Here is a 13303-nt window from a genome sequence, read left to right on the forward strand (position 1 = left end):
TTGTGGGGTATTATTGTAGGTATTTATTATTAAGCAATCTCTTGAACCACATTAATGTTTAGGTATTTGAATAGGCCTCGGAAGTGGGAGCAATACAGCTTTTAAAAACAAAACAAAAAATCTCTAATGAGATTAATTTAAACAAAAAACACCATAGCCTTATATACAAGTGGATGGGTGGGCATGTGCAAGAGGTGCATGGCAGGGTTTTAGGGTGATGATGATGATGTTGGTACGACAGGAGTTCTGAAGGCGGGTGTAGAAGAAAACGCGGGTGGGCTGGCTTTAGTACATGTAGCCTTTGGAGTAGGGCTGGTGGGTCATGTTTTGGGGGGCTTGTTCTGGGGTGTAGGGCACTCCCTCGTCCAGGTGCGACAACGGCACCGTGTCCTCCTCGTTGACGTAGCGCTCGAACTCGGCCTTTAGGCTCGGCCGCTGATTGTCGGGGAAGGCCAGGGAGATGAGTGCTTCAGGCTCGCACACAAACTTGTAAACATAACGCTCCCCTGCCACCTAGAAAGAGAAAAACTTCAAATAAGATCGCCATCTCACAGCTTTCAATGACTCCATAATTGTTCAGGTGATAAAATGGGAATTTTCCATATGTATCCTTATGCACCAACAATTATACTCGTTGTTGGTCTGACACAAACTCCACTGAAGTCTGTAGTTATAATGTGACATGTAGTTAAAATTAGACATGCATTTAATGCTACCCCATGGTGTGTTTTTACCAACCTTTTGCATAATTCCCTTCTCGTAGTAATAGCGCAGAGAACGACTGAGCTTGTCATAATTCATGGCTGGACGGTTCTTTTGCATCCCCCACAGTCTGGCAACCTGAAGAAAAGAAAAGTTAGAGTCTTCCACATGATAGCAGCAGTGAGGGGGGTAGACACTAGTTACTTAGACAACTTTTATTTTCATTTTGTATACACAGTGTATACAAAACACGTCAGAAAGTAAATGAAGATTTCTATTCCATAGTGTGAAACACTGATCAGATGTAAACGGTATGGGAGGAATAACATGATGCAAAAAAAATGCATTGATATGGAAGTTCAGAGCATTAATATATAAGGTGCAAATATGCAGTATTTTTGGTTTGGTGTTATTACTGTGATGCAGAGTCTGTGGCATTAATAAAAAAAAAATAAATTCTTTTTTTCAACAGTTCAGCAGTCTGATGGCGAAGAAACTGTTACAGAATCTGCTGGTCCTGCATCGAATGCTGCGAAGCCTCTGCCCACAAGGCAACAGGAAGTTACATTTACTCAGTTACATTTACTTTAGTCACTTCTTGGAAAAAATGTACTTTAAGAGTAGATTTACAGCATTCCATTTTTAATGTTTAAATAATTAGTAATAAATAAATAAAAGATAAATCATCACGACTCAAGTAAACTTTCTGGTTGTTTATGGTTAACTTCAATGGAAGCTTGTTTTAAACAATATGCACCATTGTGAGAGATAATTTCTTCTTATTATTAATCTTATTTTTTCTACCATGTTATTTGGAGCTTGAGTGAAAAAACAGTAAACTGCATACAGTAAATTAACCTACTCTACATACTGTAAATATTTATACCTCGATTTATTTTAAGTGTTCATTTTACCTAAATGTTTTGTAAATTACTGTATGTTAAATTTTTATTTTTATCCTATTTTTGAGAAGAAAAAAACAAACAGAATTTTCATAATGCTTTTACATAATTTAATAAAAATAATCATGGGTAGTAAGTAGATCAGAAGCCTTTTACCAAATACTTTTTTTACTCTTGAGTATTTTCTTTAAAAGCTACTTTTTACTTTGCTGCAGGTTTCTTCCTGTTAAAAGGGAGTTTTTCCTCTCTACTGTCGCTACAAGCATGCTTAGTGTGAGGGATTGTCTTCGAGTCAATGAGTCGATGAAATCAGCTGGTTTTCATTAGATAGAAAACTTTGAATCAATTTGACTGGATGATCTGGTTGAACTGTAAAAAGCCTTGAGATGACTTGTGTTGTTAATTGCGCTATATAAATAAACTGGATTGAATTACTTGAGTAAAAATATGATGAAGTAGTGCTACTCTTAATGAAGTACAACCTCATTGCACACCAGCTCTTGTCAGCAGTGTTTTTTCCTCTTACATTTATAAATCTAAGGTGTAATTCAGCTTTATGACTACTAGGGGCCCTCAGCAGCAAACTAAACTCCCATCTGTTCTTAAGTTCAACTGTGTCAACAAGCAAAGACCGGGGCGAGTCCCCACATGTGGATTCACTTCCTTTTTTATGAAACCCATTACCACTTGAATGCAACCAGAATCCCGCAGTTTTGCAATGAAAAAGGGGAGCAATGGCCGTCAATGAACAGCTGTAAAATCCAGCTGCACTCTTAAATTAAACCCTCATCTGAGCTGGTAGCACCTCATACAGGAGAGGAGGATGCAAACACCTCTGGGGGGAATCAGAGGGGAGGGAGGGGGAGAGGAAGATTAGTGACTAAAGACGAGGAGTTTCACTCCCCCCCTCAGCTGCCCCGTTTGATCTCTGAGTACGCTCTCAGGCCAAATAGCTCCAATAAAACTCTGAGCTCATTCATTTTTAATTTACAGTAAAGAGATAATGGAAAACACAATACGGACCCAACTGGCTCAAAAAAAAAAAAAAACCCAAATGAACAAATGAAAACTGCAGACTCTGTCTAAACGTGTCTCAGGTGAGAGGGATGGGAGATAGGGGAGTGTTTGGGTTTATATGCGCCAGAATGATCAATTATGCTTTTTTTTATGCTGAATAATGAATAATAAATCGGGTTGTAAGGGAGAGGTGGACAGATGCTATTCTGAACTGTTGGTTAAGAAGTAAAGAAAATGAAATCTTAAAAATAAATTCTGCTCAGATAAACGTTCATCAGTCATGAATTCCATCAACTCGATCTGTGAAACAAGTGCTCTACAGTAATGGGCCTGAAACTAGGTTTTAATTATTCATGACGACAACCTACAGACATAACAGAATCTATATCCAAGTATTCAGCAGTTTTAAGCAGCAGCGGTATTCATTTCTTAAATACGTCAAGCCCTGAGAAAACTTGGGCAGACCTTCAGAAAGTGCAAAGAACTATTGATTAATATCAACCAGGGATACGAGAGTCTGGCGGCTTGAAAGCGGAGTAAAAGAAAAGAGGAATAAGTCAGGACTTCGGCACAGAGCTGTATGAATGTCGTGCAGTGAGCTGGCATCAACGGCTGCATCGTTTCTGCTGACTGGCAGAAAACAATTAGACATCATGTACTTCCACTGCTTTTTCCATAATTGCATAACTTGACTGACTTGGTCAGACTCATGAAGCTGTTTGAGGTGCTAAATTACTGCCAATTCTGAACCTGGATGCTTCTGCAACAGTTCCACTAAGCTGCATGCTCATTCTGTCTGACTGCATTAAAATGAGAGTTTATGCATTAAAGAAAATTCTATAAAATCTATGTAAATTTCTGCATAAACTAGATGGAATAAAATGATGGATGTTAAATGAATCTCCCCTTCAAAGTAGATCTATCTGCAGTTTTTTTGGTATAAAACAAACACTGGAAAAAAAATCAAAATCTAAATAAGTCATTTTTTCTTTAAGTAAGTGCATTTTTTTTTCTTAAATTGAGGAACTAAGGGAAACACTTTGCCAATGTGACAAGACAATTTACACTTAAAATAAGAAAAATACTATTTAATTGTCTTATTTCAAGTGTATATTATCTAATTACCTTATTTTAAGAGTAGAGATCCTCATTACATTGGCAAACTATCTCATTTACCTACTCAAATTAAGGCTAAATACACTTAATTTAAGACATTTTTACTTATTTCTAAATCGTTTTTGCAGTGAATGATCCAAACCTTGTTTAAAATCTTGCCAACTTTTATAAACACAAAATGCAAACCTTGTGATTGCAAAATGTCCGAGTTAGTTAGTTAATGTAAAACACATATATGCTTCAGCAGATTGTACAAATAAATAAAATAAAAACAATGTAAGGATATTCATGCATGATAGTAAACAAAATAAATTTACTTTAGCAAAACAGGAGGAAGTGATCCTGTCTGCATGTATTTAACAGTCTTCCCCCTAAATTCTTTGCAGATAAAATAATTTACCAGAGCAATAGAAATGTTAAATATGTAAGAGGCTGTGGTGAATATAAAGTAGTTTATGAAGTATTTGAATGCTACTGGACCGACTCTTCCTCCCAGAATTGTTTTGATGAGCATCTTCTTAAGCTCATGTCATGGCATCAAATCTGAGTCTGGAATTTAACTGGCTCACTCCAAAACCTTCATCTTGTTGCTTGAGTTATTTCTTTTCTTTAGCTTTAAACCAAGGCTGCTTTAGGTTTAGGTCACAAACAGCTCAAGAAAATCATGGTTCCATCAATTCATCCAGGAATTTAAGCAGCAACGCAGCTTCTGATCATCACACTACCACCACCGTGTTTCACTGGTAGTGTCATGCCAGATATAGTGGGACACACCTTCCTAACATTTCATTTTTGTCTAATTAGTCCACTGAATATTCTACCAATAATCTCGGGGATTATCAGAGATATTTTTCCACAGATGTGAGATGGGCCTTTATTTAAAATGGATAAAAGTGAAGCAAGTAAGTTATGCAGAACTTTGGATCTTTTTCTGGGTTATTCCGAAAGAGTTGTCCGCGTGTTCTTTGAGAAACTCTGGTAGACCCGCTCCTCCTAGGAAGGTCCAGCACTGATCTATGCTTTATTCATGTGGAGATAAATGTTCTACTGCAGTCCATGGAGGCCCAAAGATTTAAAAGCGTAATGCACCTTCCCAAACTCAGGTTTCAATAATTCAATTTCTCATTTGTAGTTGAATTTCTCACAATCAAGGAATGATGCATTGACTTTAGTTCATATTGCCAGAAGTTGTGAATAATTCCTAAAGTCGATAAAACTGTTCCCAACTTCTCCAGCTCTTCTGTTCAGAGGTGATTTCAGAATTCAGACCCACCTCTTCTGGTTCAATGAGTTTGAACTCCATGCCGCGGCCAGTCCAGGCGATAAAATGGGAATTTCCTGGATCGTCCAGAAGGGCCACCAGGAACTGCCAGAGCTGCAAAGAGCCACGTCGCTGGTAAGGTGTCCCCTCTCGGAAGACGCCGCCCCCTTCCTGCTTTACTTCACCTGAACACAGAGAAATACTTCATTTTTAGAAGCTTTAGCCAGACAGGATTAGCTGCAGTCATTCAGAGGTGCACTTCCTTCTGTCTCAATGCTTAACGCTTGAAGAGCGAATGGTCATAAAGAAATCGACAAAGACAAATGTATATAACGGAGTTACATGGAATGATATGAATATACTTTATCTTACAGTATAATCAAAAATGAAAATATCCATATTAATCTATTGTTTTATAATTTAATGAGAAAGCAGATTTTCCGTTTAAGTGCATGGTTTGAATTTGCCTTCAGCTGAGCAATCCACAGCGTCTTACAATGAAATAGCCTAAAACCTCTTTGTTTGGATACGAAAAGACAACAGCTTAACGGAAAACTTATGTTTTATACAATTTCTGTTTTTATTTTTCCTTTTTCTGTTGATCTTTTTCATGATTTCATTTACCGTAGTTGTTTTTTAAATTTTCAAAGACATTTTTTTGTATTACTTTTGTACATTTATTTTTCACGTATTTCATTTACTAACTGCCTTTTCAGTTTTTTTTTATTTTCAATCATAAGATGTAATTCATTTAATAAGCTTGTTAGTTCAGTGAAGAACACAGGAGGTGCACCTCTGCAGCAAGTCACCCTGATAAAGACCAATGGTTTTAAAGAACATGATGATCTGTCTTGACTTTATGTGAACGAACAGGTAAAATGTGGTTTGTTAATTGTTTTCTAAAGCCATCTGCTTCATTCACATGAGGATCCTTTTTACAAGCAGCTGAATCCGTAGAAATAAACTCCAAAAGTTACAGAGATCAAATGCAACTTTATGGTTCAGAAGCATCAAATAAAATTTAATCTGTCTTCCTTAACGAATTACAAACAGAGAATTAAAGTTTTCTATTTGTAACATAGAAAAAGGAATTACTTGAACCATAAAGCTAAAGGCTGAACGCTTGTAAGTAGGTTAACGTTTGTATGTCTGGGATTGGTTCTAAGTTGTTTACCTGTAACTGGATATGTTGAACACATCTGTAGGAATGTGAGAACTGTGGCTAAGTTACTGCCGTCTTCTCTCATAGTACATGTACGCTTCACTGGTTCTACCACCTCTGACACCTCAGGCTTTTCACTCAATCACTTTTAGCGTCAACAAACAGCCACACCATGGGAATCTACTCATCTGTGTGACAGTGGAGCCCCGTACGATGAAACCAAATCCACTTAGTAAACTTTGGAGAGCAGAAACCTGTTTACATCTCAGCGAGGGGGATTCAGGTGTCTTTACAATGCAGACGTAGTGATTGGAGTGACCTCATCTATGATACCTGCTGCCCTAAGCAGCTCGTCTGTTGGGACTGAGGCGTGTAAATGTGTGGGAATGAAGGGTTGTGCTCGCTCACCTTCGAACTTCTCTGGAACAACACGGGAGTCGTTCTCGAACAGATAGCCTGCGAGACAAGAAGGGAGCTGTGTTGGTTTCCAGCAGCCTTGATCTGAGAACAACAGCTGTGCTTTGCATTCAGGATCTGCGCCAAACTTTAAATACCGTCGCACCAAAACACAAGCAGCTATATTCACGCTAGAATAACAGTGAGGGAATAAGTGTACATTCTTAGTGATGAAAAGGGAAGCAACGTTTCATAAGTAAAGCATCTAAAAGTGTTTCAGGGCATTTAGAAAAGCTTTGACACGCTAAATTTGACCAAAAATGGTCCAACAAACGGCGGGAGAGAGGGGAGGGTTTGTTTTCCTTTTTGCAGGAGAACTATTCTGCTTTTTTTTTTTTTTTCCAGGAGTTGTTTATTCAAGGATTCATGAGGCAGGGGTGAGCTTTGAGTCCATGCCAATGGAAACACGAACACACCACTGGTTGGCCTATGGAAACATGAACACACCACTGCTTGGCCAATGACCACAGAGCCTATAGAAGATAAAGCTTTTTTAGACAGAGAAGATTGGCTGCATGAAACTAACTTTTAGGTTTTAAAAACGGAAAAGGACTTTAATGAAAAAATGTAAAAAGAGGTTGCCGTAAAAGGTGAGGAAATGGTTACCTTCATTGCTGTGCTGGGGGTTTGGATAGCCCTCATTGTGGTGGTACATGGAGGGACAACCAGGCACATCTGGGACAGAAAGAAGAGCTACAGGTCAGTAATAGTAGCAGAATCTAATTTTAACCCCCCCTTCCAATTCTTAAAAAGACATTTTCTCCATTCAAGCCAGATACTCTAACGTCTAGTTTTAGGTATTTCAAAGAAAACAGATTTGGTATCAATAAGAATGATGCCAACCAAGGGTTGTTACTGATGTAGAGGCGGCCTAAAGTTAGGATTTAAAAGAATATCCCACCAGCTTTTATGGCTCCATGTTTAAGTTATCATCTGAGAACGGGCTGCAGAGATCCATAACAACATGGCTTCATTGTACACTAAACCAGTAAAGCTTTTTAAAAGGCTGTCTTTTTAAGGTTGTTAGTGATTTGCCAAAACTCAGAAAATACAGCAAACATATGGGCGAACCTGGTCTGGTTGGATAAGACCTAAATTTATCTTTTTGTTTTCAACTGAAACTCTGCTCTGCAAAAACAATCTAGAAAGAAGTCAACATTTCTTAGATTAGGGGTATTTAGCCTTAATTTGAGCACGTAAATAAGATACTTTGCCAATGGAATGAGTATTTTTACGCTTAAAATAAGATAAATTAGATAATATGCCCTGAAAATAAGACAAAGCAATTCTTTTTTCCTATTTTAAATGTAAATTGTCTTGTTCCACTGGCAAAGTGTCTCACTTACCTCCTCAATCCAAGAAAAAAATAACTTATTTTAATAAAATGTGACTTATCTAGATTTCCATTTTTTCTAGTGTGCAGAGGAAAACTAACACCTAACATGACCTTGACCTATGGTCAGCAATAGGACAGAAGGTGGTAGGATTGTTCCTAGCGCCAGGAAAGGCGGTAAATTGGTGGTTTAGATCAAAGAATATCTGTAAGGATGTCCAAGTCCAGATGTAAATCCATTGAGAATCTGTGGCAATACTTTATATCATGGGGGAGTGTTAGCCTAGTGGGTTAGAACAATCATCTTCTGCTCTGAGAAGGTTGCAAGTACGAGATTTGATCCCCACAGCCTGCACTCTGGGTCTCTGAGCAAGACCCTTAAACACACATTGCTCCCCGGGTGTCGCACAGTGGCAGCCCACTGCTCCCCCAGGGGATGGTTCAAATGCAGAGGTACATTTCTCCAGTGTGAGATAAAAAAAGTTCAATTTTTATCACTATTATTTTATTATTTAATTTTCACTTTTCATTAGCAAAAAAAAAAAAACTTAATAATTATTAGAAACATAAGATATGATGGCGCTCAAGCTCCAAAGTCATACTGAGGAGATTCAGCCTGAAAGACGGAGCTCTAGAGTTGGAACAATAATTTAAAAACACAAACAAATTTAACAAAACCTCAGATTTACTGTTTTTTCCCATCCCTTTAAGAAGAAAATGTACAGTTTAGTATACATACATGATATGAACACTACAAGGACAAGCATTTATCATATAACTCCTCTGGGTATATTTAGACTCACATCAGGCATCTTCCCAAGTATTGGGGACAAAAAGCTGCATTTGCCAATAAAAGGCCATTGTGCATCACATCCTTCAGCTAAGCTGCTCACCTTTGTGCATATGCTTCCTTTTTTCTTTACCTTTCTGTGCACTCACAAAGAGGATGAGTCAGTTGGCTTTTCTACGTGTGTTGACTGGTATTCTTTTATTTTGGCTACCTGTCAACTGCATCACAGAGAAAAGCAAGTGGATAACAACTGAAATGCAAAGCCCTTTGACTGTGGCTCTCGCTGTAGTGACTCACTTCTGGGGAATGCAGCTGCAGCACTGTGGTTGCGATAAGATGCCACTGGGGAACATCAAACCCTCCATTTTGGGGCAGCAGCTTTCGATCATACTGTAAATAATATGTCTGATACCAACGGGGAGCGATGGGTAGATTTGGGTGTGAGAGCACCGGGGTTATTTGTGCACTTAGTGGAAAGGCCGTTTGTGTTCAAGTGTCACGACAGCACGCACAAAGTTTTAGCCTCCATGTTTTTAACATGGATTATTGCAGAGTGGCGTGCAACTTCGTTAAAACTTTCTAACCATGATTTTCAATTAACCTAAAAAATACTGTCTGTACTTTACTGAGACCTTTACTTTTATTTTGTTACATTAGAGACATAAAAAAATTACTTTTACTTATTCACTTAAAAATCTAAGACACTGTTACTACAAATAAAAAAAAGATAACCAGAACTTATTAGGAAACGATTTATTTATGTGGATTTAGCATGTGAACAAGAGAAGAATCGGTTCTTACTTCTTACTGGTCGATGGATATAAAGCACAACTTTATTTTTGCCAAATTTGCCAAAAGTGTTTTTGGAGTAATTATAAAAAAAAAAAAAAAAGGAAGTTGTAATTTCTTTTATTTCTCTAGAGAGGGGCGAGTGTTATTTATTAAGCTACATTTCATTCTAAATAAGGTCCTAAAAGTTGATAAAATCAAGTTTCTGCTGTATAACTTTTACATAAATGGTGGTAAAGTGTAGTGACACTTATTTTGTTTTGCTTGTTGGTTAGTTTGACACCATGCACAGACAGAGCAAATAAATATTATCGTATTCTCACAGAAAGCCCTTTTTATCAGGTATAGATGGGGATGCATCTAATTCTACACTGTGGCTTTTGTGTAATTCTAAGTCTGAGATTTTGGCCCCGTCCACACGAAGTCAAAACGAACACGAAACGCTGATATTTTCCAAAACGTTTGCCGTAAAGACGGAGACGTAAAATAAATGTGAGCGTCCACACGAATGCATGAAAACGCTGCAAAATGTATGCCAGGCCTGTAAGTGGCGCTGTGGTGCCAAAGCAAAAATAAGCGACGAAATGTTGGGCATGGCACTAATATTTATACATGGTTGCCCTGCGGGTCCATTTTCGTGGTTAAGTCAAATTCAGGTGCTGAACTATGTCGTCGATATTGCTCTGTTCTTCCTGGAGATATTCCAGAAGAAGAAGATTCTGTTGCAAGCCCGACAGCAGGGTGAGTAGCATTAGCAGCAACGGCGCCATTGTTGTTGTGATGTGTCGCGCATGTGTGTTTAGAGGCGACGCTATGACGCATGCGTGTAAAAAAAAATATGCGGTTAGAGCGTAAAGATGGAAACGCGAAAACGGCGTTTCCAAATCTTCCCACTCTGAAGGCTGAATAAAAAAAAGATCGTTTACAGACCCCTGAAACGCCGGCTTCGTGTGGATGAGAGGCTGGTTTGGTGAAAAATTTGTGCGTTTAGGCCAGGGTTCGTCTTCGTGTGGACGGGGCCTTTATCTCTATTGCTTTTACTGAAGTTAAGGGACAAAAAAACAAAACAAAAAATAAATATGTTTTTTATGCTTCTTTTTATGTGCAAAATATTTTGTACCGGTAGTTTTACTTTCCAAATGATGGCCAACAAGTTTTACTACTTTTCTTAGTAGTAACTTCCACTTTTATCAAAGTTTTTTTTTGTTAAGAAGTATTTACTTTTACTTAGTTATTTCTTTTGAGTACTTTAGACTAGCACTGAAACAATTAATCGGATCAACCACGATTAATCCATTATTGAAATAATTTAGAAATCGTTTAATCGTTAACTGGAGTATATAGACTCTAAAACGTATATACTCTGGAGTATATAGACTCTAACCTACCTTGAACAGCTATTATACCAAAATTGTAAAACAAAATATATATATATATATATATATATATATATATATATATATGCAAACCTTTTGTATTTAAGACAAAAAAACGTTTTTGTCTGTCAATATGCTCTATCCAGAACTCCTCAAGTGGAATTTTTTTTGTTTCGCCTAGTTTATTTTAGTAAAAAGTTTTCTTTAAGGAAACTTTTGCTATTTGATTATTCAAGAGATTAATTGATTTGCAAAATAATTATTAGTTGCATGCCTATTTTACACACAGCTGCCATTTTCCATTTATGTATTAAAACATCGATGCTTTAGGACACATCTTTCCCTCACGGCATGTTAACTGCTGACACCAACAGCAACACATGAAGCCCATGAAGGTGCGTCAGTCTGAAGCATTGAGTGCTTATTGTTAAGAGAAGCTGTTCCCACAGTTTCTTTTTTACAATGTCATGAATGTTGGCTAATTAAAAGAAACATGTTCCACGAGTCTAGATTTAAAGAAAAAAATGAAGGGGATTTTGTGGAACATCAAGTCCTGTCATGTCTTTGCAGGATGTTGAATGTCATGATAGAGGCTGAGAAATCCATACCGTTCACCTCTGTCAGAAAGGGATACATTACCTTTGCAGCCTTTGCTTTTAGTTTTTTTTTAATTTTTTTTAGAATCGGCTCCCAGAATGAGTTGATTCATAATTAACCAGAAAAAATACAGTAATGCTGTCAAGATTCACAACCTTCAAGCAGAATACAGAAACAGAGGTCAGTGAATCTTCATTGGTGCAGAGAGCTGCTGTAGCATTAGTGATTCTCTTACTGTGTCATTTCTCTGATATTTGAGTCGGAGTTGTATTTGTTCTGCAGCTATGGTGGAAGAAGGAAAAAAACCTGATAGTTCACATAGTTCCATCATCACATGAGCAATTCTACAGCACCAAAATGTCAGTGGGTGACGGCAAAATAAGTTTCTTTCTACACCAAAAAGAAAAAGAGATTAGCACCATAAGAAATCTGGGATATTAAAGTTTCAGTTTAAATTATAATTTTTTTTTTTTCAAACTATATAATATATTGGCAGAAAAAATTGGTCTATTCTCATCGGGTGCTATTTCTATCCCTATTTAGGGCAGTTGATCATTTCCGATACGATACCGATATTGCGGCGTATCGACCCGATACGATAATAGCACGAATCACGCCGGCTCTTAGTTATTTTATACTGTAGAATGTTAGAAAAGGCTTGATCAAGTCATTTTACTTAAACAGGGAACTAAAGTCAACAACAAAAGGTATAAAAAAACAGTCCCATGTGAACTAACCAATGAGCTAAAGAAACTTTTTCTCAAACAGAGTGTTTCTATCAGCATGAAAATATTGCAGAATTTAGATGTTGGCAAATAAAACACGATATCCGTTCTTCGTAGTCAAGACCACACCAATCAAGACCAAGGGGGCGCCGAGACCGAGCCAATGCCAAGACCTTTACTGTAGACCTACACCTCTAAAGGTCTTGGCCCAGTTTCGGTACTCCTGTCTCAGCTGGTGTAGTCTTGACAACACTATTTTTTTCTCTAAAATCGGACTCATATTAATATTGTATCGGGACTTTTCTACTTTTAATCACACTTTCCTGCTGAAATAATCCTAAATAATGTGACTTTTGTGAAATCCGAGGCACTTTTAACCCTTTAAAACCTAAACCATGAAAAAAGTTATCAGAACATTTACATTTTTTTAAGCGTTGGCTGTCATTGTAATTTCCAACATATGAAAAAAAAAAAACAACATATTTTGTGCAAGTTTATATAGATACTTTATTTGTATCACTTCTGAGACATTAGGCCTTTTTCTTTAATGTATTTGTCTGTCCACGACATGTCTTATTTTATAAGTCAGTGTTTTCCGGAACCAAAAATATCACACTGACGATCTCCAAGTCTCACGTATCAAATATGATACACTTTGTTTAAAAAGAAGAGGAAACCACCAAATTCAAGTTTTTATTTCACATTTTCTACTTTTTTTGTCTCACAATGGTGGATATCTAGCCCACCACTAGACTGAAATGTCCAGAGCTAGCTCAGGAGCATCTTTAATGCAGTGGAATGAGAGGAGAAAGTGCGCCTGGTGTTTGGATTTCTTACATAGAAGCAAGCAGATGAGCTCCCTGCACATAAAGCTTGTTTGTTAAAGCACCTAAGCTGACTACCGCACGCGGTCAACCGCCTGCCCTACCTTCAGTTTTACCCCCCCACCCTCTCCTGCAGCCAAGCCAGTGAGAGGATTGAGTTACCACCGCCACACTCATTTTTCCATTATGAGTTCATCTGCCTGCAGAAAAAGGAAGCCGCTGCTGCAACCTGAAACCCTGGAGCACTCCGTGA

At 37.7% G+C, this 13303-nt stretch overlaps 1 protein-coding gene across 2 annotated transcripts in view; it reads right to left on the reverse strand.

Moving 5' to 3' along the window:
* etv4 (ETS variant transcription factor 4) overlaps positions 1 to 13303 on the reverse strand; it is a 52921-nt gene continuing 39618 nt past the window's right edge. For both annotated transcript variants that reach the window (XM_038296895.1, XM_038296894.1), the window contains exons 8-12: positions 7223 to 7291; positions 6569 to 6616; positions 5011 to 5183; positions 739 to 840; positions 1 to 513 (exon numbers count right to left, since the gene is read on the reverse strand). In XM_038296895.1, coding sequence (XP_038152823.1) covers positions 286 to 513; positions 739 to 840; positions 5011 to 5183; positions 6569 to 6616; positions 7223 to 7291 — 620 coding nt within the window. In that variant the 3' untranslated portion in view covers positions 1 to 285. The remainder of the gene's footprint in view (positions 514 to 738; positions 841 to 5010; positions 5184 to 6568; positions 6617 to 7222; positions 7292 to 13303) is intronic.

Source organism: Cyprinodon tularosa, unplaced genomic scaffold, assembly GCF_016077235.1.
Source record: "Cyprinodon tularosa strain WSP-4 unplaced genomic scaffold, ASM1607723v1 ctg38, whole genome shotgun sequence".
NCBI lineage: Eukaryota > Metazoa > Chordata > Actinopteri > Cyprinodontiformes > Cyprinodontidae > Cyprinodon > Cyprinodon tularosa.